Below are 24,005 nucleotides of genomic sequence, written 5' to 3'. Positions count from 1 at the left end.
CCGAAGAGTCCCTAACCTTGCAGTACGATTTATTTTTGACGTCTTTTGAAAGACCCTAGTATCTTTAAAAGACCCTAGTACCATCTATGTATCTGATCGTACAAGGTTAGAGAATTTCAAATTCCTATAATCCTATTCCTCTCTTATTTTTTTCAAAAATAGGTACCCAAGCATTAATCCACCTGTTACCTATATGGTTTGGTATATCTGTTATGTAATGTAGATCCTTCGTCTCAACCGTCTCCCATCGGCATCATTCCAAGACCTCCATTTTTATTTTTAGATCAACGTAAATCAGTCAATGACCTTTTCATCTCAAAGACAGGTTTTTATACCTACCTTTCTCACTTGAGCTTGAAATTTATTTTCACATACCTAGGTACCGGCATATCAGTTAGGTAACAAAATAGGACCTACAACGTGGACTTATCAGATAATTTTCCTTTTGTTTATTGTTTCAGGCTCTCACTATTTTCCAGTCAATCAATCCTAGGATGTTTATTAACCATGTTTAAAAACAAGAGATAGATCTTCAGGGTTAGAAAACATCAAACTTGCATCAGTATGAAACCGATTAGAAAACACCTCTAACATCTTCTACTGAAACAATTGGCGCACCTTAGAAAAACTGTTACGGTGATACCTACTTGAAATTTTGGGAACAAAATCTTCTGGTTCTGCAAAGCAAATAGACTTAGAATTCTTCGAAAACCCCTTTAGTATAAGCTAGATACAATGGAAACATTTCACCCACTGTTCGGCGACACAAACTACAAAGAGAGCCTGAGTGGTAGAGGCCTAACTTTGTCCTGGAATAATTTGAGCATCTATGGAAAAAGAAGAGATCCAACGTGCAACAATTTCTGGCGACCAAAAATACAAAGATTCAAATTGCTCCATAAAGGTGAGAACTATTTTCTTATACTACCCCATAACTTGATCTGTGTTCATGCATTTTTCTACTAAAATAGGATAGGACCAAAAAGTTCTTCTATCAGTGCGCACCATACATAGCCCGTTAGACTTTCTGGGTTCTAGGTATCCCCGACATTTTTCGCTGACCTTTGCTCCATAAAGGTGAGAACTATTTTCTTATACTACCCCATAACTTGATCTGTGTTCATGCATTTTTCTACTAAAATAGGATAGGACTAAAAAGTTCTTCTATCAGTGCGCACCATACATGGCCCGTTAGACTTTCTGGGTTCTAGGTGTCCCCGACATTTTTCGCTGATCTAAATACCCATGCAAAATAATCTTGTTTCAAATATTTTTTCCTACAGTTTCAGGAATTGCTGAGTCCGGATCATTACTTGCCATAATGGGACCTAGGTAAGTTCTGAGATCCTTTTTCACAACTCCCAATTCAGTAAAAAAAAAACAACAATTTTTTTATCTTTCTTAAGTTTCAGGAATTGCTGAGTCCGGATCATTACTTGCCATAATGGGACCTAGGTAAGTTCTGAGATCCTTTTTCACAACTCCCAATTCAGAAAAAAAAAAAACAATTTTTTTTTATCTTTCTTAAACGTTAACTCACATCTTTCTTAAACGTTAACTCACGCTTAGTTGTATGTGCCTACGCTGTGAATGAAATTTGGTGCCTACCAATAAAGAAATTTTGGTGATAAATTTTTGAGTCCCATTGTGTCTTCAGGACCACCATCATGGGGTAGGTAGGTACTTCTTTTTATATCCATCTTGGGATTTAATGGAACTGTGTTTTGAAATTTTATTCCTACATTTTGCCATAGGTATAGTTATTCAGGTAGTTATCCAATGAAACTTTTTTCCGCTTGTGATTTCAGTGGTGCTGGAAAAACGACTCTACTTGCGTGCATAAGTCAACGAATACAAGGTATGTAAATTGTACAAGCCTTGTGAAATTTGGTGCCTACCAATAAAGAAATTTTGGTGATTAATTTTTGAGTCCCATTGTGTCTTTAGGACCACCATCATGGGGTAGGTAGGTACTTCTTTTTATATCCATCTTGGGATTTAATGGAACTGTGTATTGAAATTTTATTCCTACATTTTGCAATAGGTATAGTTATTAAGGTAGTTATCTAATGAAACTTTTTTCCGCTTGTGATTTCAGTGGTGCTGGAAAAACGACTCTACTTGCGTGCATAAGTCAACGAATACAAGGTATGTACAAGCCTTATTACGTCAACCGACAGTACCTATCTATTTACATAAAGATGAACATAATATTACATAATTACAATAATTTTAAAAGTAGGAAAGTACTCGTTGATCTTAATTAAGGAAAGTAGGTACATACTAACTACCTACATATCTATCCACTGCGAAAACAGCGAACATTTCCAAGAGTCGTAATAGACACAAAATGACTAGATTGGAGACGTCGTGGCGTCACGAAACCGCTTGCCAAGTGAATTAGGCACCATGTCAATCCATTCAACAGAAAGTGTTCTCCGATTTGAAAGCGCAATTTTCGTGATTTTACATTGTCCGAGAATTGCTTCGACAGAGAAATTTTGTAGAGACTGATCCTTTTGTCTGTTCCTGGATGTTTCACGTCCGTACATTTGAATCTATTACGGGGAAAAATCTCATGAAATGAAACTAAGGAAAGACATTAAGATAACAGAAATGAGATATTTTCAAAACATCAAAAGTACAAAGACTGTATTTATGTCACATCCACTCATTTCACTGAATTACCACGCGGCATTGATGTAAAAGACTGTAGACAAGTCTCATGCTACGCACATTACATTGAAATGAGGGACTTTTTCAAAACATCAAAAGTACAAAGACTGTATTTATGTCACATCCACTCATTTCACTGAATTACCACGAGGCATTGATGTAAAAGACTGTAGACAAGTCTCATGCTACGCACATTACATTGAAATCAGGGACTTTTCTAATTAACTTCTTGTGTGAGGAGTCCAGTACGTAGGACTATTTCACCCTATGCTACGCCCACACGTACCTAATGTAAACTTAGTGTAGATTTTCTGAATTAATTCACTCGTGGCCAAAACGTTTCTACAGTAGATGACTGGAAGGTGATGAATCCGCGTTGTAAACTTAGTGTAGATTTTCTGAATTAATTCACTCGTGGCCAAAACGTTTCTACAGTAGATGACTGGAAGGTGATGAATCCGCGTTATTTCCTTCTCTTCTCGGGAATTCATCTACTGGGGCAACGTGTTGTCCACGAATTAAATAAGTCAAACATTGTTAGTTGTTAGTAACTCACTGTTGATTATTGTTATTGTTAGGCTGTTAGTATTAGCATGACTAGAAGGTGATGAATCCGCGTTATTTCCTTCTCTTCTCGGGAATTCATCTACTGGGGCAACGTGTTGTCCACGAATTAAGTAAGTCAAACATTGTTAGTTGTTAGTAACTCACTGTTGATTATTGCTATTGTTAGGCTGTTAGTATTAGCATCGTATACCTATGTATCTATCGTTGTTCTTTGCTTGAGCACCAGGACAAAAAACTAATGTATACCTATCATTTACAGGTGATGTTGACGGGCAAATCCTACTCAACGGGTTGGAGGTGGAGAAGAATCTCATGGTCAAAGTGTCCGGGTTCGTACCCCAGCATGACCTAACTGTCGACACGCTCACGGTTCACGAACACATGACGCTCATGGCGCGACTCAAAATGGATCGCAACCTACATCATGTAGAGAGGGCACGCACAGTGGATGCACTACTCAAAGAGTTGGGACTGTTGAAGTGTAAGAACTCCGTACTCAATGTTTTGTCGGGAGGAGAGAGGAAACGAGTCGCATTGGCCGTACAGGTGAGTCAGGATTGTAGCCGAGTGGTTAAGATCACCGACTCTCAACCTAGAGGTAGTGGGTTCGAATCCCGGCCAGGGCGGAAATTTTCTAACCAGACTTTTCCGTTCTTAGATAGGCATGGATGTAAAAGAATGCGCCTTGAAGTAATGAGAAAGCGGAACCGAGGAACAATCATAAAAAAAGGTGAGTCCGGAACTTTGGAACCAGTCAACTTTGTGACATAATATGTGCATCTAATGAAAATACAGAAACGAAAAAGAGGAAAATAAAGAAGATATGGAGAGGAATGTGTTGAAATGACGACAAAGGGAATTTCAACGAATGCCTGTGCGTTCTTAGATAGGCATGGATGTAAAAGAATGCGCCTTGAAGTAATGAGAAAGCGGAACCGAGGAACAATCATAAAAAAAGGTGAGTCAGGAACTTTGGAACAAATCAACTTTGTGACATAATATTTGCATCTAATGAAAAATACAGGAACGAAAAAGAGGAAAATAAAGAAGATATGGAGAGGAATGTGTTGAAATGACGACAGAGGGAATTTCAACGCATGCCTATGATGATCTAATGTCATTTCATTAAACATATAGGGAGAATGTATTCCTCAGAGATAAGTTTCTGATTTCACTATAGAAATACAATGCCAGAACCTAGAACCAAATAGTAGTCTTATGTTTGTGACAGCTAAGAATTTGGTATACTTTCATCAGAAATATTTTTCCATTAACTGTTGAGCCCAATAAAAAGGATTGAATTTCATTAGAAAAGAGTGACTTTATTATGGATCATTTCATGAAATGGTTTTGGTTGAGTAACTTTTTCATCATGGTTCAGAAACCTCCATATCGGATTACTTTTCATTCTTCGCACATGTCAACACGCTATTTTATTAGGTTACATTTCGTTCGTGAGAAGAAGCAAGCGACAGCCCGTGTACTGAGCGATAAAGCAATTTTCAATCAATAACCTGCGTGTATTGAGGGTTACATTTCGTTCGTGAGAAGAAGCAAGCGACAGCCCGTGTACTGAGCGATAAAGCAATATTCAATCAATAACCTACGTGTATTGAAAGATAAAGCAATATTCAATCAATAAACTACGTGTTTATTGAGAGGTAAAGTAATACTCGATCAACAATCTACGTGTATTGAGTGATAAAGCAATATTCAATCAAGAAACTAAAAAGAATTCTACATCAAACTCAAACTTCATAAAAGTATGGATACTTTCTGTGGGTCTTCTTTTTTCTATATTCATCCGGTACCTACGCAAATACTTTATATTTATTTGTTAGTAAATAATAACAAATACTTTATATTTATTTGGAGTACCTAATGGTTATTTATCGGGCGTTTCACTTTGAATATTCAGAAGTTCAGGCCCCAATTCACCATGATAGTGATTAAAACGCTCGCCTGCTAAGCGGGAGGACGCAGATTCGAATCTTAACCGAGGCACGCAATCCTAATTTATTTGAGACTTTGACCAAATAATAATATTGAGTTCCAAGGGTCGGTTGATAGAGAAATGTATTTAGCATTGAAATCACCTAGTTGTTACTTTCCAAATAATTAATTATTTATGGAGTGATTATTATAATTTTACTTAGGTACTTCAACCTATTTTAGACAACAATAGTACAACATGTACTCGAGCTATTACTACTGAACTAGGAAATTTATTTTGTTCCGATGTCGTAACTGTGAAAGAGATAAGTTTCTGATTTCACTATAGAAATACAATGCCGGAACCTAGAACCAAATAGTAGTCTTATGTTTGTGACAGAAGCTAAGAATTTGGTATAGGTACTTTCATCAGAAATATTTTTCTATTAACTATTGAGCCCAATAAAAAGGATTGGATTTCATTAGAAAAGAGTGTCTTTATTATGGATCATTTCATAAAATATAACTGTGAAACAGACACAAGAGTGCTAAAATATTGACTTGACTTTTTCTACCTACCTATTCTAGTTCTTTTATCTCTGTAAGTATTTATCTCCTTTTCTTTCTCTTATGCTTTATTTTCTGTTATGTAAGTAGGTAGTTTCTTATTGTATAAAAATATTCATGCGGAGCTCAGAGTTTATTTCAAGTTACATTTAGTTTTATTAAAGTTTTGTACTTATAACGCTTCAATTTTTTATACAATATACCAAGACTTGTAATAAACGTACGTACAGTAAAAATGTTTACAATAAATTTTCTGCTGTTGTCATTTTAAAGTCTTGACTTTTAAGTTGTGTTCACACACAGTCGACGCCGTGGATCGACGAGGTGAAGAGGTGAATCTATGTTGTCGAGGCAGTGTATGGTTTCAGTCGACGTCGATCGACGGGGTCGACTATGTGTGGAAACTCCTTTATATTGATTCAAAGTTGAAAGCAAAGCTCGGTATGAGCTTTTCCTGTTTTTCATCTACCTTGCGAGATGACTAATATTCATTTTAGATAATGTTTCCGATGCTTGTTTCCTCTGTCTCTTCGTAGTGCATGTATACCTACCTACGTATCCCACATTACATACCTACCTATGTAGTTGTAGGTATTGACTAATACTTCCAACTTGATTTAAAATCACTGAATAAACAGTAGGTAGAAAATCACCAAATTACCTATCTGAATTCATGTGAATCCATAACTTGTCCCAGTTCTTCGAGTGCTCATGTTTGATATTTCATTGATCAGAATGGAGACATTGTTTATCCCGCAAAACTAAAATAATCTTCTTGGCTATAATTTAGTTCGGACAGGTATCTGTAAATTACGAAAACAAAATGGCATTAATTATTTTTCGTGGGAATTACCTAATAGTTAAACAAGTAACTAGAGTAGCATCTAGGTTAAAAAGAAATTGCCGACATTGTGAAAAGGAGATTATTTTCTTTTGGAGATATACATTGTTTTACTTTGGAGGAAAATACACTTCTCAAACTTACTGTTCAGTTGTCTGATTGAATCCAATGGGTCCGCATACACATATGAACACATCAGCTGGTATATCACTCGACCTGGTAGGGACATATTTGTGCAATAGATCTAAACTGATACGACCACACGGTCCTTCCCAGGAACTACTGGGCTCAGATAGTACATGGTCCACAGAGAGCCTGAAAGTATTGAAAAAACAAAAATTACCTAATAGTTAAACAAGTAACTAGAGTAGCATCTAGGTTAAAAAGAAATTGCCGACATTGTGAAAAGGAGAATATTTTCTTTTGGAGATATAGGTACATTGTTTTACTTTGGAGGAAAATACACTTCTCAAACTTACTGTTCAGTTGTCTGGCCAAATAATAATATTGAGTTCCAAGGGTCGGTTGATAGAGAAATGTATTTAGCATTGAAATCACCTAGTTGTTACTTTCCAAATAATTCACTATTTATGGAGTGATTATTATAATTTTACTTAGGTACTTCAACCTATTTTAGACAATAATAGTACAATCCGGGTTCGTACCCCAGCATGACCTAACTGTCGACACGCTCACGGTTCACGAACACATGACGCTCATGGCGCGACTCAAAATGGATCGTAACCTACATCATGTAGAGAGGGCACGCACAGTGGATGCACTACTCAAAGAGTTGGGACTGTTGAAGTGCAGGCCGGCTGATGAATTGAACAGACAATAGTTTTGCCGTAGGACGCTAGGGTGCGCAACATTTCGATCACAGAAATGGCGCTGAAGCTGTCAAGACCAGTGGTAGGCTCATCACAGAACAAAAGAGATGGGTCGGTCAACAACTGTGAACATAGAATGCAACTTCATTTTATTACAAGTTCCGTGATTTATCAGTAACTTCTTCATTAATCGAGGAACAGAAAACCATCAAGGTATTGAAGGTGTAACCCTGTTTGATTTATTCCTAAATATCTTTACTATATATAGTTCGAAATGCATTCCTTTGAATTATTTGCCTTCAATGCACAAATAAACCTATCTAATCTAATGACTGTCAGCACTTATGGGAATATAGATTTCAGACCAAAAATTTGTAAAGTAAAAACGATACCACTTCTTTTCCTTAACTGTGAAACAGACACAAGAGTGCTAAAATATTGACTTGACTTTTTCTACCTACCTATTCTAGTTCTTTTATCTCTGTAAGTATTTCTTTATTTCCTTTTCTTTCTCTTATGATTTATTTTCTGTTATGTAGGTAGTATTTATGCGGAGCTCAGAGTTTATTTCAAGTTACATTTTTGTTTTATTAAAATTTTGTACTTATAACGCTTGCAATTTTTATACAATATACCTACCAAGACTTGTAATAAACGTACGTACAGTAAAAATGTTTACAATAAATTTTCCGCTGTTGTCATTTTAAAGTCTTGACTTTTAAGTTGTGTTCACACATGGTCGACGAGGTGGAATGCCTGTGATGATCTAATGTCATTTCATTGAACCTATAGAGAGAATGTATTCCTCAGAGATAAGTTTCTGATTTCACTATAGAAATGCAATGCCAGAACCTAGAACCAAATAGTAGTCTTATGTTTGTGACAGAAGCTAAGAATTTGGTATACTTTCATCAGAAATATTTTTCTATTAACTATTGAGCCCAATAAAAAGGATTGAATTTCATTAGAAAAGAGTGACTTTATTATTTCGACGGGGTCGACTATGTGTGGAAACTCCTTTATATTGATTCAAAGTTGAAAGCAAAGCTCGGTATGAGCTTTTCCTGTTTTTCATCGACCTTGCGAGATGACTAATATTCATTTTAGATAATGTTTCCGATGCTTGTTTCCTCTGTCTCTTCGTAGTGCATCTATACCTACCTACGTATCCCATATTACATACTTACCTATGTAGTTGTAGGTATTGACTAAGGTTGAGTAACTTTTTCATCATGGTTCAGAAACCTCCATATCGGATTACTTTTCATTCTTCGCACATGTCAACACGCTAGATGACTAATATTCATTTTAGATAATGTTTCCGATGCTTGTTTCCTCTGTCTCTTCGTAGTGCATCTATACCTACCTACGTATCCCACATTACATACTTACCTATGTAGTTGTAGGTATTGACTACAGTACAAGAGACCCTGTATATTCTGAACACTGTATTGGTCTATTTGAATACCGATGTAGGGGAAGGAAATAAGGAGCGCTATAAACTGAAATCAGATAAAAAGGTCGAGGTTAGATGGCATGCCATAAATATTATTTTGAGCCCACGGAATTTTGGAATGAAGACCGATTTTGTAAATGACCTTGACCATCTAAAGAAATTTTTGATTTTTCGGAAAAATACCGAGCTTGAACCCCAAACAGGCAGTTATAGATTTCTCGAACCAAACACAAAAATCATCTAAAGAAATTTTTGATTTTTCGGAAAAATACCGAGCTTGAACCCCAAACAGGCAGTTGTAGATTTCTCGAACCAAACACAAAAAATTAATCTCAATTTGCCGTGGTAACAAAAGACGAGTACATTTGCCTAATTATGGCAATAAAAAGAAAAGATCAATCACAAATCTCACCATATAAAATGCAAACCGGAGCAGCGTGTCTTGTGGTTTTCGTATGGCATCCAGCTGAGTTCTCCACAAGAGCCATGTGAACTGAATCCATTGAGATGGAGGTTTGAGTCTGGTGAACTTGATAAACTCATCGTGTGTATCAGTCACTATAGTATCCAAACTGCTCGCTGTGGACCAGGTTTGGGCCGAAGATGCCGGGGCAGAATTGTAGATCAAATTGTCCAGTTTGTTGGTTAGGTCTCGGCCGGCTTTTGACTTGGAGAAAGCGGCACAAACACGACGCACCCGCTCCTGACGTTTTTCTTTATCTCCGTTCGGAGTGATGGCAAGTTGATTGACCAGATATTCCGCTATGTTGTACGAGGGAGGACACACCATGTCTAGTCTGGAAACATAGATAGACCGGGGATATTGTGTCTTTTTGGTACCGTACAGGTAATTAACCAAGTACGGCAAGGAAATGAAAAGGATTTTTCAAACAGATTTCTTATTTATACCTAGGACTGAGTGACACCTATAGAGAGGTAGAACTGGTTCCTCTAACACGTCTTTGATTGAACATGTGCTCCATTAGTATAATTTCTCTTTTGCTGCGTCAGACTTACTTGTTGAAATAGTCGGTGACTTTGGACACGGGACCGTGATACGCCAGTTCGCCTCCCGTCACTAGCAGACTAATGTTATCAAACAGATCGAATAGACCGGAGGCCGGCTGGTATGTCCACACATAGTCGACCGGCCGTCGATGGATGTCTACTGAACCGTCCACACTGCCTTGACAACATAGTTTCAGCTTGTCGACCATCACGACGGTCGGTCGACTACGTTTGGGCACACCTTTAGAATCGCAATTTTTCGTTAGCTCAAGTTCACCAGACTCAAACCTCCATCTCAATGGATTCAGTTCACATGGCTCTTGTGGAGAACTCAGCTGGATGCCATACGAAAACCGCAAGACACGCTGCTCCGGTTTGCATTTTATATGGTGAGATTTGTGATTGATCTTTTCTTTTTAGGCAAATGTACTCGTCTTTTGTTACCACGGCAAATTGAGATTAAATTTTTGTGTTTGGTTCGAGAAATCTACAACTGCCTGTTTGGGGTTCAAGCTCGGTATTTTTCCGAAAAATCAAAAATTTCTTTAGATGGTCAAGGTCATTTACAAAATTGGTCTTCATTCCAAAATTCCGTGGGCTCAAAAGAATATTTATGGCATGCCATCTAACCTCGACCTTTTTATCTGATTCCAGTTTATAGCGCTCCTTATTTCCTTCCCCTACATCGGTATTCAAATAGACCAATACAGTGTTCAGAATATACAGGGTCTCTTGTACTTGGTCATCGTGGAAACCGTCTTCACATACAGCTACAGTGTGTACAATACGTTCCCCCAAGAGATGCCAATACTACTGCGAGAAATCAACACAGTGTTCAGAATATACAGGGTCTCTTGTACTTGGTCATCGTGGAAACCGTCTTCACATACAGCTACAGTGTGTACAATACGTTCCCTCAAGAGATGCCCATACTACTGCGAGAAATTAATAACGACCTGTATAAGCCGGCACCATATTATGCGTCCAAAATGATTTGTTTGGTAAGTATACTACTGATCACTGATGTAATGAAATACATTTAAAATCAGATAGAATTTGAACCAAAAGAAACAAGTGAATAGAGGTACTCGGAAATCTCAGAATTTTTTGTCTTTATATGTATGTGTTACCGGCATTCTATAGAACACCTAGTTATTCTATGAAATGTCTAGCGTTCTTAGGCAAAGTAATATGATATTATATGATTTTATGCATTCTGTATTAAGCTTTAATTCCGCTTCCTTCTTTTCTAGCTACCCCGGTCTATCATAGAACCTCTCATCTATTCTGCAGTAGTATTCTGGGTTGTCGGATTGTTTGGAGGGATTTCCGGATTCATTTTGTTTTCTCCAGTTTCCTTGTTTCTTCCCAACATCAAACTTGATAGTGTCTTCATAACGATATCTTGGTCTTCCCTTAGGTCTTGTACCTTCCATTCATTCATTCGATCTTATGCATTCTGTATTAAGCTTTAATGCCGCTTCCTTCTTTTCTAGCTACCCCGGTCTATCATAGAACCTCTCATCTATTCTGCAGTAGTGTTCTGGGTTGTCGGATTGTTTGGAGGGATTTCCGGATTCATTTTGTTTTCCATTCCGGTCATTTTGTCGGCAACTGCGGCCACAGCGTACGGTAAGTTCAGCTGCGAATAGACTAAACTACGTATACATATGACTCTCAATTGGTATTTTTTAAAGGTTTTATTTCTGTGCTGGGATTGCGGGGTGAGCTAGGTCTAAGAATGGATGGGTGAGAGATTCGATGTGTACGTACCTATTTGAGTTTAAAAGATCTTCAAGTTCTACACGTTTTAAAGTAGTCCGAATCCTCATCAGAAATGAGATTATATTTTTTAAAGGTTTTATTTCTGTGCTGGGATTGCGGGGTGAGCTAGGTCTAAGAATGGATGGGTGAGAGATTCGATGTGTACGTACACATTTTAGTTTAAAAGATCTTCAAATTCTACACGTTTTAAAGTAGTCCGAATCCTCATCAGAAATGAGATTAAGGACACTGTCACTCTGTCTCTAATTTCTCTTTCTTTCTCCTACTCATCCTCACTCTCTTTTGCCCTCCTTGTTCTCTCAGAAAAAAAACTGGACTTACTTGGAATTTTTGCTAGCAAAAGTGTCAAGTTGGTCGCGCCATATAATATCTTGCTCGGTTCTGTTGAAAAATACTAACTGAACTGATTGCCTGAAATACAAAAACAACTAAGGAGTACATGAAGATAAGCCAATAGTGCCAATACCTACCAGATAAATAAATGGAAATATTTTTGTTTTTTTCTCCCTTGGGTATTTCTCTCTTACCTACGTACATTTCCAAACTATACTTAACGTTTCTTAACTTCTTTATATTGTTTATTTTACTTTATATTTTTACACCATTTGCATGAAATTTAATTGGTGGTATTCCCTCCAGGCAACCCTATAGCGTAGGCATGTAGCGTACCTACGCTACGCTAAGTAAAATCCTACTTGAGCTTGTACACCATTGTCAACCTAAATCTCTCACCTTTGACTCTGTATGGACCAATTGATGACAGGTATCATTGGAGTCAGTCCAGTCCCAGCAGCTAGAAGTACCAGCTTGTTTCTCTTCCCTATGAGACCCACATCAAACTTTCCCTCTGGAGAGCTTACTTCTAGTTCCTGACCTTCCCTTAGTCCACAGAGAAGAGGACTTAGGAGTCCGTCTTCGTAACTTTTTATGAGAAATGTCAAGGTGTTGGAATAACTGAGGGGAGCTGCTTGTAGAGGCTCCACTGGAGTGTAAGGCTTGGATATGTCAACGTCTGGAAAATGAAATGAAAATTGGAATTCTCTGTGGTGTACCAAGAGCCTCTTCGCAACTTCTGTGATTATTATGGCTTTAAAGAGTTAAAGGTATTTTAATTAAAACTCTTTTATCACCGCTTATCTTTCATTTTAACTTGTAATTCTGTCTCCAATCACAAGATCACAACCCAATTATTCTCACGACAATGACTACCCCCCTAAGTCTACAAAGCCGAAAACCCCCAGAATTTCCGGTGTGTAAGCATTAAGCATAGAGGGATTGATTATCTCAACCTCAGAATTCAAAGTTAAGTCGTTCATGCCAAAGGCTCAAGTATCAACAACCAGGATATCAGTAGATATGTAAGTATCCGATTAACTTCTTCTTAGTACTTACCATTGACTATAAACTTAATGAACACATGATGGCCGACAGGTACATAGAAAAACATTGGACTGGTGTATTCCAATGTGATGAGAACTACGTTATGTGTGACTTGCTCCTGATGTAGGAGTCGCATTGTGTTGAATTTAGATACAGGAATGTTAACTGAAGATGTGCTATTTGATGTAATATTGTTTGTACTCGTCTTGGTGCTATGGTGTTTCCACAGTTTGGCTTCTTCTTTGTTGAGTTGTAGCTAAAAAGAGAGAGAGAGAAAAAAAAATAATAATAATAATAAAAAGTGGTTATGAAAGACGATAAGAGTAATGAAGAAAATAAGGAATGAAGAATAACGTACCTGTAGTTTTCCAACATTCAAATTGATTTTCACTTGACATGGCCATTTTACAGGTTGTTCTAGATGCAATAGCAATGACCTTTCATTTATAAGCAAACTCAAATCTGTGTTATTCTCATTCAATGTAATAAGAACCTGCAACAGGAAAAATCAGTTTGGAATTTCATTTTTGTAAGACAAAGGGTGATTTTCAAAGTAAACTGCACCTTTAGAACTAAAATAATTGATGGATCATGTCTAAAAACTTACTTTAGGACAAGATGATTTCAAATAGAACACAAAACAAATAAAGTTCAACTGTTGAAACCAGTCCATTGAGTAAAATGATTTGGAAACATTGTTTGAACTTGCTTTTTCTGGAAACATAATAAAATGCAAGTATGTTAGGTGTAGGTAGGTTATACATATGATTTGGAAACATTGTTTGAACTTGCTTTTTCTGGAAACATAATAAAATGCAAGTATGTTAGGTGTAGGTAGGTTATACAATTTGGAAACATTGTTTGAACTTGCTTTTTCTGGAAACATAATAAAATGCAAGTATGTTAGGTGTAGGTAGGTTATACATAGGTAAGTCGTTATAACATTAAATTTAGTGTGCAGGTAGGTAAATAATAAATATTCTGTCCCTTTGTACCTACTTGTTTTGTTAAGGATTGAGAAGGGTACATGGGACACACTTGGAACCACACATAAAAAAAGGAGCAAAGAAAAACTCACCATTTTCAAAAGGTTTTACAGGTACATTGATACTAGGCAGAGGTTTGGGTTCAGATGATTTTTTGCTGGGAATGACAAATGGATTTTCATCTGGTAATGATGATCCCATCTTCCCTACAATACATTTTTGTAGAATGGACTCATAATTTACCCAAGGGTGAACCTAAGAAAAATTCAAAATTAAATATAACACAGGGGAAAAACATCAAATTTTAGATAGGGTTACCTACTTATTTGAGAACATACCAGACCTATCCCAGGCCAAAAACTTTAAATCTAAATAAGAGGACCTAAGCAAACATTATGGATTCTCACTTCATTAAGCTAGCCTAATTAGCCTGGAGGTGTGGCAGCCATCTGCCTTTTAAGTGCTAGATCATGGGTTCAATTCCCACCTGGGATGGAATTTATCCTGATTTTTAATTTAAGGTTTATATTAGACATCCTATGTATTAACATTATTCTAACCGTTTTTATTATTATTGGATACTAGGTACCTAGTATCCAATAATAATAAAAACAGTAAGAATAAAGCTGGCTTTCTCCTATCCTGTCTTCCTTCTCTCTTCACTCTTGGGACAATAAGACTTTAGCAGTTACAGTTCCCTCTATCAAACCTCAAAAAAAAAAAAAAACTCACTTTATTAAAAAGTTCTGTAGCATCCATCCCAGCACCTCTCATGAGAAAAAAAAAAAAAAAAAAAAAAAAAACTCACTTTATTAAAAAGTTCTGTAGCATCCATCCCAGCACCTCTCATGAGTTCTTCTCGTCCTCCAGGATGAAAGTCCATGTATCTGGTTACATTATACACAACCCCTCGGATACACATCCACATATCATCTTCTTTGTTGTGTTCTGCAAGCTGAGCTTTGCTGACTAGGATTCTCCCTTGAATGCCAGATAGATTAACACCAGAGTTGCCAAGTCTTATCCAATCCATCAATGAATGTCCAGGTTTGAGAGCAGTTTTATTTCTAGGGTTCCCTGTGAGAAAATTTTGAGGTTATTAGATTAAGAGTATAGATTGTAGCAACTTCTCTCAAGTATTTTTCAGGACCAAAACTCTGGGATAGTTGTTCAATTTGATAGAATTTGTCAAACATGTTCAAAACATAAAGGATTTTTTCTCATTAGATTTGAGGCCTGTATAGACACTGTTTTTTCTATTTTCTGAGTGAGTTCTACAGTTCACCCATCTAATAGGTAGTTGAAACTTTAGAAATATTAATCTTACCAGTAGCAGAACCTCCGGAATTTGGCTGTAATGCTGACATTCTTGCTGCATTAATATTCCTCTAATCTAATGACTGTCAGCACTTATGGGAATATAGATTTCAGACCAAAAATTTGTAAAGTAAAAACGATACCACTTCTTTTCCTTCTTTCCTTTTTATCAATTTTTCAAAATTTCCCGCCGCTAAATTATAGGCGTATTTTTAAATACAATGTTGCCAAAGGTTTCTCCCAAACCAAAAATAAATCTGGCAACATTGCAACAAGAAAATGCAAAAGCAAAAAGCAAAGTGCATTAAAGGATTAAAGTGCAAATTCTTTTCCTTTTCTCTACTTTAGTACTTTCCAGTTCCAGTTTCCTTCTTTCCTTTTTATCAATTTTTCAAAATTTCCCGCCGCTAAATCATAGGCGTATTTTTTAAATACATTGTTGCCAAAGGTTTCTCCCAATCCAAAAATAAATCTGGCAACATCGCGACAAGAAAAATGCAAATGCAAAAGCAAAACTGCAAAAAGCAAAGTGCAAAATCAAAAAATTACAAATACAAATTAAAAAGAAAAAATACCTATAATAACAGGCAAAGTGCTGCCAATGAATTATGTAATTTAAATAGAGAAGAACGTTTTGAACTGTAATTTAAAGACCCTACGAAACCTGAGATTCTGCAAGGTGAAAAAAAGACTGACAGGGTAGCTGGATAGGTCCCGTTGGTAAGTTGTAGATTTCATTTTACCTAGGTACCTACCTATAAAGATTTAAATTTGGGCTATTTCCAGTACCTACATGTACGTCTGACCACTAGGTCATAGGCCATTTTTGGTGACAAGCTATCCACCTCTCATTAGTATCACCCAACCCATGTGGGGCTGGGCAGTAAGTGATTGCTGAGATTGGTCACCCATCTGGAAATGATTGATTATGCAAACAGCAAATCAGCAAAATCAAAAAATTACAAATAAAAAAAAAAAAGAGAAAAAATACCTATAATAACAGGCAAAGTGCTGAGTGCTGCCAATTAATTTGTAATTTTAATAGAGAAGAACGTTTTGAACTAATTTAAAGACCCTACGAAACCTGAGATTCTGCAAGGTGAAAAAAAGACTGACAGGGTAGCTGGATACCTAGGTCCCGATGGTAAGTTGTAGATTTCATTTTACCTAGGTACCTACCTATAAAGATTTAAATTTCAGCTATTTCCAGCACCTACATGTAGGTCTGACCACTAGGTCATAGGCCATTTTGGTGACAAGCTATCCACCTCTCAGTCTCACCCGACCCATGTGGGGCTGGGCAGTAAGTGATTGCTGAGATTGGTCACCCATCTGGAACTTCCACACCATGACACCTTGTACCTATAGTATACTTGAGTATCATGGCAGAAGAACTTATAAAGTTACTATTAAATAAAATAATATGTAATCCATAATCCATAACTAGATAGGTTTATTCTAGAATCTAGATAATTGAAACAGCCTAATTTACATGCCTCATTGTGAGATGATTAGACTTAATGAGTAATGATCTATTTTTACATTAAATGGTCCAAATTGACTATGACACCTTGTACCTATAGTATACTTGAGTATCATGGCAGAAGAACTTATAAAGTTACTATTAAATAAAATAATATGTAATCCATAACTAGATGGGTTTATTCTAGAATCTAGATAATTGAAACAGCCTAATTTACATGCCTCCTTGTGAGATGATTAGACTTAATGAGTAATGATCTATTTTTAAATTAAATGGTCCAAATTGACTAGTTATCAAATAATTGCATCAAATCAAACATCATGAGTTCCGAGTGCTGCAATCACCTTCTAATGATTTGTCATTTTATTTGTTCTGAGTTTTCCTCTGTATTTGTTTGTTTCAAGGATTTGATGAATTTCTAATTTACCAAGTGGAATATTTGAAGTAAGCATCATGACATCTATGAAAGAATTGTTTGCTGTACCTCCAAAGGCAACCAAAAACTTCATTGCAATGAATGTGAAAAATATCCATAAAAGGCAAGAAAATGCAAACAAGAGTTCAAAAATTGTTCCTAAACCACAAGTAAGTTTTTTTTTATATATACTTTTCTCAAGTCTATGAAATTTTTACCTGCCCCCAATATGGTTCACCACAATCGCATATAGGGGGAGGGGATTTTGTAAAGAGGAAGGAATGGGTAAGACGGGTATGTCCAATTCTTAACCTTGTCTTTTAGAATTAATTTATTATTCTTGAAATTTGAAATCTTGAATGGCTCTGTCAACACTTGTGTGAGATACAAATCAATTAATTTCATTGTGACTTTCATCTATTTGTTAATCCTCTTATAACAAATCATTTAGTGTTTACTTGCTTATAGCTAAAATAACAGCACACTCTTGCGGACCATTTAGTCATAAGCTCCTTTTTGCACTTTTTTATGACACAAATAAAGTGAATAGAAAAACCAAATAAAACAAATAGAATATTTATTCTTATTATTTTTTTAAAAAAAATACAGCTCATGTTTAGAGATAATATGTAACTTTAATATGAAGTCATAGGCCCCAGTCTTATGTATGGTTTGAAGCATAATACTGAGTAGGTATTGTAACAATACTTTATTATTCTTTTCCATTTCAGCAGGGAGGTATTTTTGTCATGTAATTTATTCAATTGTGATTCTCCCTTCCAGACCAGAATACTGAAGGAAACTAATGGACCAATAATAAGAAATTCCAGCAAGCTTTCAAATTATAGGACATATCAAAGCTCTGAGAAGCATAAGCCCAAAGCCTACAGACATGCAGGTCAGTAAAGAGTGTAAAACTAGGTAGTACCTTTTAGTCAAATAATCTGGTATTTGCTAACAACAACAGAATTTTTATTTAATTATTTTCATATACTCAAATATGTTATTTACCCTATTGATCAAATATACTCTTATGCCTTGAGGTTGTTAGCCGTATGGTGATGAATGATCAAATAGTAGTAAAAAATTAAGTGAACACAAATTAAGAATTAAGTATTGCATATTTTACAATGAAAATAAATGATTACTATGATTGCAGGCTGCCAAACTATTGACTTTGAAAACAATGAATCTCTGTTGGAAGATGGAGTGATTAGATATCCCAGTTCAAAGTGGAAGGAGAGAGCAACTCAAGAACTCCAGTTCAAAAGTATAGCACTGCAAACTGAACCCAAACCTAAATTTGACACAAACTTTCACATTATTGGCTCTAGTTCTAATGAGGAAGTTGATGATATTGTAGAAATTGATGGTGAAAGACCCCCATGTGATAAAAATCATGAGAAAAATGGTTCCAATCTAGTCCTTGAAGAAAATATGAAAAGACTGAATATCAAGGTATGTAGTAAATTCATAAATTATTTTGATGATCTGATGTCTCAGAAATTGTTGGTACTTTTATTTATATACCAAATCAAAGTTTCAAATAAATGGCTATTCCCAAGGATGAGATGATTATTATTTAACTCCAAGGAAAAAATAAACATTTTCAACTTCCTTTAATTATGCTAGTTTACTATTGTCCTTATTTTAGCACATGGAAGACCAAGCAGAGACTCACAAAACGAAAAAACAAAACCAAAGTACAACATGTTCAAAATTGAAAAGCAAAGCAGTCAAAGACACAAATACCATATCAGGAAGTACAACTAGTTTAAATGATAATAGAACAAATAATACATCAACTCAGTGCAAAGTCCCTACTACGTACAAACGAGGTACTGTGCCAAGGTAAGATAAAATGTAAAAAAAAAAAAAACAACCATTTTTTTCTTGACTAAAAATGGTTTTTGGGTGAGTAAGAACACTTGGCTTCATGTTTTACGTTTATTTTTATTAAATTTTTAGTGTTTGAATTGTTTTACCAAGGGTGTGTACCAACAGAGTTAATACAAACTTATTCCTTTCATTTTTTTCTTCTTCTTCTTCTTCTTCTTCTTCTTCTTCTTCTTCTTCTTCTTCTTCTGTTGGGCCCCAAGAGACCCCAGGATATGTAGAGTAATACAAGAATTAAAGAAAGGGGTGATAGATTCATGGGTTGTCCTTGTAAAATGAGAAGTTTGTACACAGTTATTTTTTGTCCCCCTGTATTTTATTCACAACTTGTTCCATTGGCTACAGGTATCTTGTAGAAAAAAAATTAGAACAAGAAAAGGAACAAAGAAGGATACTTGAGGAAGCTGAAAGAACTGGAATTTTAGATCCTGACTGTCCTCCAGGGCATATTCTTCTCCCAACAGAGAAAAGACTTGAGCAACTGGAATTCCTCAAAAGAAGTAAGTTTGTGAAACTCACTGTCCTTGTTTTTCTTCTCATTGTAATTTTCTGAGATAATGAATATTATCTGTCCAATCCTTTTTATACACTTCAAATCGATTTTCCCCCTAATTTCTCAATAAACAGTTTTTCTTGCCACCGACTTGATGTTAGTTTGGCAAGACTTGACAAAAGATTTCACTGAATCTTTATGTGCAGGGAAATTTTCAGTGACCCTTTTTGTTATACCTAATTTGAAATTGTTCTTTCAAAAGTTCTAGACATCTTTTCTTTTCATCTTCATCCTCTTCAAGTTCATCTGTGCATACTTCACCGTTTTCTTTTTCAATATTCTCAGGAACTTCTGGTACCTCTCTACCAAAGAGTTTCTTATTTTAGAAAAACCAAGTAATCCTATGAAAGTGGCTCATTTTGTTTTTATATTATTCTAACCAATATTGTTCTTGCCACATTTCATACAACTGTATTATAAGCTGTTGTGATCAAGTTACCATGAAATCAATCAGACTACACATACCTCAACTGAAATTAAAATACTCTCTACCAAAGAGTTTATTTTAGAAAAACCAAGTAATCCTATGAAAGTGGCTCATTTTGTTTTTATATTATTCTAACCAATATTATTGTTTATTTTTTTCTAAACAGATTACAAAAATCTCATCAATGAATTGAACCGCATTCCAGTACGAAATGATTCCTTGAAAATTCGTCAACACCGAGTTGTGGTGGAAAAAGAACTCGACAAATTAGAAGAAGCAATCAAATTGTTTTCCAAAGAAAAACTGTTCGTGAAACCATGATTTGTGTGTGGTGTATAAAACCATGTAATTCTAGATCGATTCTGTGTGCCTTTGACATTTGAGAACCAAAGATATATGTGCCTTAGTAAGTAAAGTTAGACTATATGGTGTATAAAACCATGTAATTCTAGATCGATTCTGTGTGCCTTTGACATTTGAGAACCAAAGATATATGTGCCTTAGTAAGTAAAGCAGTTAGAGTCAAGGTAATCTAGAGATGGGGGGGGGGTGATAAAAAGAAGAGGAGGAAGCCAGACTAGTTGGCTTAGATTAGTAAGTGTGCTACTTTGTAAGCTCTAGGTCGTGAGATCGATTCCTACCCAGGGCAGACTTAATCCTAAACAGTTAACTGAATCTAACTTGTTAAAGAATGTTGCTTCTCAGAATGGCTGGTTTTCTCCTACCCTGTCCTCTCTCTTCGATTTCAGGACAATGAGACCTTCATTTTGTTACAATTCCATCTATCAAACCTCTTTAAAAAACAATAATAAAAAATAGAAAGAATGTAGTCGATTTTTGGCTGAACAGTTTTTTTTATTGATGCTGAGCATCAAACTCAAGACCTTTCGAACCCTCTTGGTTTCAGATGTCATGTCAGGGCTATACATTTGTCACCTACCGGCTGGAGGATTGTGGTTCTTGTCTGACCACACACACACTGTCTGCTACTTCCGAGCAGAGACCGAGTCTCGAACCCCGCGTACCCTTGACTGTGAGACTCAGGAAGGTAAGTAAAGTATGAAAGAAGGAAATGTATAATATACAGTCACAATGTCATTCTCTCCCCCTCGTTATTTTTTATTTAAAAATTGAACAAACGTTTTAAAATAGTTGAAATTTGACATTTAATGCTGTTTAGCAGCATGTAGGTATATCATGTTTTATTAAACCGTATGTATATCAATAGATCATGGAAAATACTCTATGATAACCATTACGCTGTTACTGTTACTACTATCACAAACTGATGTGAACCTTTTGTGATTGTGATTTCATGATCTCAACTTGTTTGTTAAATAGCTCTGAATATTAGGCTAACAGTGTCTATTATTATTAGGTTTTTAATAGTCATTTTGTTTTTAGATAGTGTTTATAATTTCATATCATGCATTCCTGCACTAAAAAGTCCTGACAAATCAAACAAATTTTGTATTTATTTTTAATTTGAAAACTATATTTTAGGTATCTTTCTATTTACATGAAAAATATACAGAGTAAAAATAAGAATAACTATAATCAATAGGGTAACTTGTCATTTTCTTACAAGGCTTTTGAGTCACTTTTGGGGATGCTATCAGCCGAAATAAAGGTAAAACTAAAAGGTAACCCTTTATAAACAATGTGAGAAGAAAATACATACACCTGATGTGTAAGGATTAAATCCAGCTCAATTATCAGGATAGATCCAATGCTATCCTATTCAAAAACAGTTTAGAAGGCAAGTCCTAGATTCTCTAAACCTAGCACAAGGGTGCTAATACTACCTATTGACTCCTGTATGTCTGCCATGCACTATAGGTTCATGGTTATAATCTCTGAGCCATTCTGGAATAGAAAAGTGGGGAAAGAATATTTCTATTTCTCTAGCTGTAGACTCAGGGGAATCTGAAACAAATAGGAATGCATTACAATTTATAAGAATTGACTTGGTCATCATAGGGACAGTTGAAACCATAATATTAGTAGGTCCATCACATAAACATCACTCAAAGTAAAAACATTTGGTTGACACATCAATAGATATCAAGATACCAACCTATACTGGTATAAAAGGTCCTGAAGGCTGACAATATTCCAAGCCATTCAAAAGTTACAAGGGGTCTGACTACGACTTCTGAGCCATGCTGTATATTAGTTCCAAAAAATACTGTCCTACTTCTTCTTCTTTTTTTTCAAAGTAAAAACATTTGGTTGACACATCAATAGATATCAAGATACCAACCTATACTGGTATAAAAGGTCCTGAAGGCTGACAAAAAAAGTACTAATTGGCAATATTAAAAATAATAAAGTAATTAAACTAAAGTACCTAGTAGTTATTGTTTACCTGAACCATGAGCAGCATTTCTTGTGTCAGAAATACCATACATTCCTCTGATGGAGTAAGGATGAGAAAATCGAGCTATGTACACTTTTGTAGGTCCAAGTAGCTCTCTCCACTTTGTAATAGCATTTTCACGAGCAAGGATGTTGATTTCACTTGGTCCACTGTAATGAAAACAAGCATTGCACATACCTACTAATTTAACAATAATGAACATGTGTTTAGGGTCATAATATCTAGATAATAGGCTAGGTACCTATCTAGACAAAGAGAAAATAGGTAGAGTGTTGAGGGGGAAAAAAAGAAAAAAAAAAGATAATTATGAGATAATTGATAAATGAAAAAAGTTGCTTCAAAACTGTACCTTATCATTTGAGTGACTAATCTGTTGTAGAAGAACTTATCTTTGTGTTCACTGTAAAAGATCTCAGTCTGTTGTTTAGTCATTGCTGTGGTCAAACTTTCTACTATATGAAATTGGTTTGATAGAATGACATTTTGAATAGCCTGAAAGCAAAAGAAGAAAATTATGTTGAGTCTACATACTTTCTCGTGTATGGCGGCCATACACTCAAAAATTCCATTCAAATACCCTTAAATATTGACTTTAAATAATTATTGTATTCTTATTAGATAGATGTTGTGATAGAAATTAGTGTCTGCCCTACACTTGGAGTTAGACCACACTACGCCACTGACCACTGGCTTTTCCTGACCCCACTCAGGCTGGGTGAGGTTAACGTGGGTAAGCAGATAGCTTGTCTCCAAATGGAGAGTAGGTAACTATAAACTTTGGCTGTTATACAAAACAGAAGGTATTTGCTGAAAATATGAGATCATCAGAATATGATGCTCTCAGAATACCCAAGTACCTAGTTAGGTAAGTTCATGATTATGGTAGAAGTGGAATAAGAATGATGCAAGATTCAAACTCACGTAATGATGGTCTGGAGTCAACTGATCATTGTAGGCTTTGGATGATGGGATGGTCCACAGATTTCTTTACCTAGTTGTTCAATAACACACAGAACTATTCACTAGACTGGAAAACCCTACAAGAATTTGAAGAATGTCTCTGTTTCACTAATCACTACTTCTACGGGCAGTTGGAGTAATGGGGTTCTAGGGTTGACTTTTTTTCCCCAAGTACCTAGTTAGGTAAGTTCATGATTATGGTAGAAGTGGAATAAGAATGATGCAAGATTCAAACTCACGTAATGATGGTCTGGGAGTCAACTGATCATTGTAGGCTTTGGATGATGGGATGGTCCACAGATTTCTTTACCTAGTTGTTCAATAACATACAGAACTATTCACTAGACTGGAAAACCCTACAAGAATTTGAATAATGTCTCTGTTTCACTAATCACTACTTCTACGGGCATCACCCAGTTGGGGTTCTAGTTCTAGGGTTGACTTTTTTTTTTTTTTTTCTTTTTGAAATTCGCGCTACTCAAATACGACTAGGTACTGATAAAAAAAAGCGCATTTTTTCTGAACTTAAATACGCTCAAACGAAAA

General features: G+C 35.8%; 4 protein-coding genes across 9 annotated transcripts; 2 read left to right on the top strand and 2 right to left on the bottom strand.

The window, feature by feature from the left end:
• Window positions 1–82: 82 nt before the first annotated feature.
• On the top strand, window positions 83–4,607 carry LOC103516323 (protein brown). Of its 4 annotated transcripts, XM_026828758.1 has the most exons (5): window positions 86–904; window positions 1,407–1,455; window positions 1,809–1,858; window positions 3,503–3,905; window positions 4,134–4,607. In XM_026828758.1, the coding sequence occupies exons 1-5, from the start codon at window positions 736–738 to the stop codon at window positions 4,240–4,242; spliced, it is 780 nt and encodes a 259-aa protein (XP_026684559.1). In that variant the 5' UTR covers window positions 86–735; the 3' UTR covers window positions 4,243–4,607. The 4 variants fall into 4 exon arrangements, with proteins under 4 accessions (XP_026684561.1, XP_026684560.1, XP_026684559.1 ...); XM_026828760.1 differs by lacking the exons at window positions 1,407–1,455; window positions 1,809–1,858; window positions 4,134–4,607 and adding exons at window positions 1,284–1,332; window positions 2,099–2,148 and having other exon boundaries at window positions 83–904; window positions 3,503–4,100; XM_026828759.1 differs by lacking the exons at window positions 1,407–1,455; window positions 4,134–4,607 and adding an exon at window positions 1,284–1,332 and having other exon boundaries at window positions 84–904; window positions 3,503–4,100.
• A 1,223-nt stretch (window positions 4,608–5,830) lies between these two features.
• On the bottom strand, window positions 5,831–15,734 carry LOC103516316 (cytochrome b5 reductase 4). Of its 2 annotated transcripts, XM_008481282.3 has the most exons (11): window positions 15,678–15,734; window positions 15,356–15,499; window positions 14,837–15,105; window positions 14,121–14,283; window positions 13,650–13,756; window positions 13,401–13,535; window positions 13,055–13,298; window positions 12,395–12,674; window positions 11,984–12,073; window positions 6,728–6,898; window positions 5,831–6,545 (listed from the first exon to the last, which is right to left on the bottom strand). In XM_008481282.3, exons 2-11 carry the CDS (start codon window positions 15,393–15,395, stop codon window positions 6,491–6,493), a joined length of 1,554 nt encoding a protein of 517 aa, XP_008479504.1. In that variant the 5' UTR covers window positions 15,396–15,499; window positions 15,678–15,734; the 3' UTR covers window positions 5,831–6,490. The 2 variants fall into 2 exon arrangements, with proteins under 2 accessions (XP_008479504.1, XP_017302491.1); XM_017447002.2 differs by lacking the exons at window positions 14,837–15,105; window positions 15,356–15,499; window positions 15,678–15,734 and adding an exon at window positions 14,761–14,799.
• Window positions 15,735–15,861: 127 nt separating this feature from the next.
• LOC103516315 lies at window positions 15,862–21,574 on the top strand. Of its 2 annotated transcripts, none has more exons than XM_026828755.1 (8): window positions 15,862–16,065; window positions 17,233–17,413; window positions 18,027–18,141; window positions 18,403–18,701; window positions 18,898–19,094; window positions 19,485–19,639; window positions 20,286–20,525; window positions 21,168–21,574. In XM_026828755.1, exons 2-7 carry the CDS (start codon window positions 17,282–17,284, stop codon window positions 20,438–20,440), a joined length of 1,053 nt encoding a protein of 350 aa, XP_026684556.1. In that variant the 5' UTR covers window positions 15,862–16,065; window positions 17,233–17,281; the 3' UTR covers window positions 20,441–20,525; window positions 21,168–21,574. The 2 variants fall into 2 exon arrangements, with proteins under 2 accessions (XP_026684556.1, XP_008479503.1); XM_008481281.3 differs by lacking the exon at window positions 15,862–16,065 and adding an exon at window positions 16,282–16,489 and having other exon boundaries at window positions 20,286–20,546; window positions 21,179–21,574.
• Window positions 21,575–21,695: 121 nt separating this feature from the next.
• LOC103516322 (nucleoside diphosphate kinase 6-like) lies at window positions 21,696–23,051 on the bottom strand. The gene is made up of 4 exons (XM_008481286.3): window positions 23,031–23,051; window positions 22,849–22,991; window positions 22,488–22,648; window positions 21,696–22,045 (listed from the first exon to the last, which is right to left on the bottom strand). The coding sequence occupies exons 1-4, from the start codon at window positions 23,049–23,051 to the stop codon at window positions 21,921–21,923; spliced, it is 450 nt and encodes a 149-aa protein (XP_008479508.1). The 3' UTR covers window positions 21,696–21,920.
• Window positions 23,052–24,005: the final 954 nt, after the last annotated feature.

The sequence above is a fragment of the Diaphorina citri genome, unplaced genomic scaffold (genome assembly GCF_000475195.1).
Source record: "Diaphorina citri unplaced genomic scaffold, Diaci psyllid genome assembly version 1.1 scaffold1544, whole genome shotgun sequence".
NCBI classification, from domain to species: domain Eukaryota; kingdom Metazoa; phylum Arthropoda; class Insecta; order Hemiptera; family Psyllidae; genus Diaphorina; species Diaphorina citri.
This window is presented reverse-complemented; position numbering and strand designations above follow the sequence as displayed.

Excerpts from the sequence above, each read along its gene's own strand:
- LOC103516316 (XM_008481282.3), bottom strand. The coding sequence starts at position 15,395 with ATGTCAGCATTACAGCCAAATTCCGGAGGTTCTGCTACTG. Across the intron at positions 12,675-13,054 it reads CATTAAGTTTATAGTCAATG|ACGTTGACATATCCAAGCCT; the intron begins GTAAGTACTAAG and ends TTCATTTTCCAG. Across the intron at positions 12,074-12,394 it reads TGGTCCATACAGAGTCAAAG|GCAATCAGTTCAGTTAGTAT; the intron begins GTGAGAGATTTA and ends TTTGTATTTCAG.
- LOC103516322 (XM_008481286.3), bottom strand. The coding sequence starts at position 23,051 with ATGGCCGCCATACACGAGAAA. Across the intron at positions 22,992-23,030 it reads TGGCCGCCATACACGAGAAA|GCTATTCAAAATGTCATTCT; the intron begins GTATGTAGACTC and ends TTTTGCTTTCAG. Across the intron at positions 22,046-22,487 it reads AAATGCTGCTCATGGTTCAG|ATTCCCCTGAGTCTACAGCT; the intron begins GTAAACAATAAC and ends TATTTGTTTCAG.
- LOC103516323 (XM_026828758.1), top strand. The coding sequence starts at position 736 with ATGGAAACATTTCACCCACTGTTCGGCGACACAAACTACAAAGAGAGC. Across the intron at positions 905-1,406 it reads ATTCAAATTGCTCCATAAAG|TTTCAGGAATTGCTGAGTCC; the intron begins GTGAGAACTATT and ends ATCTTTCTTAAG. Across the intron at positions 1,456-1,808 it reads CTTGCCATAATGGGACCTAG|TGGTGCTGGAAAAACGACTC; the intron begins GTAAGTTCTGAG and ends TTGTGATTTCAG.
- LOC103516315 (XM_026828755.1), top strand. The coding sequence starts at position 17,282 with ATGACATCTATGAAAGAATTGTTTGCTGTACCTCCAAAGGCAACCAAA. Across the intron at positions 18,142-18,402 it reads CAAAGCCTACAGACATGCAG|GCTGCCAAACTATTGACTTT; the intron begins GTCAGTAAAGAG and ends CTATGATTGCAG. Across the intron at positions 19,640-20,285 it reads ACTGGAATTCCTCAAAAGAA|ATTACAAAAATCTCATCAAT; the intron begins GTAAGTTTGTGA and ends TTTTCTAAACAG.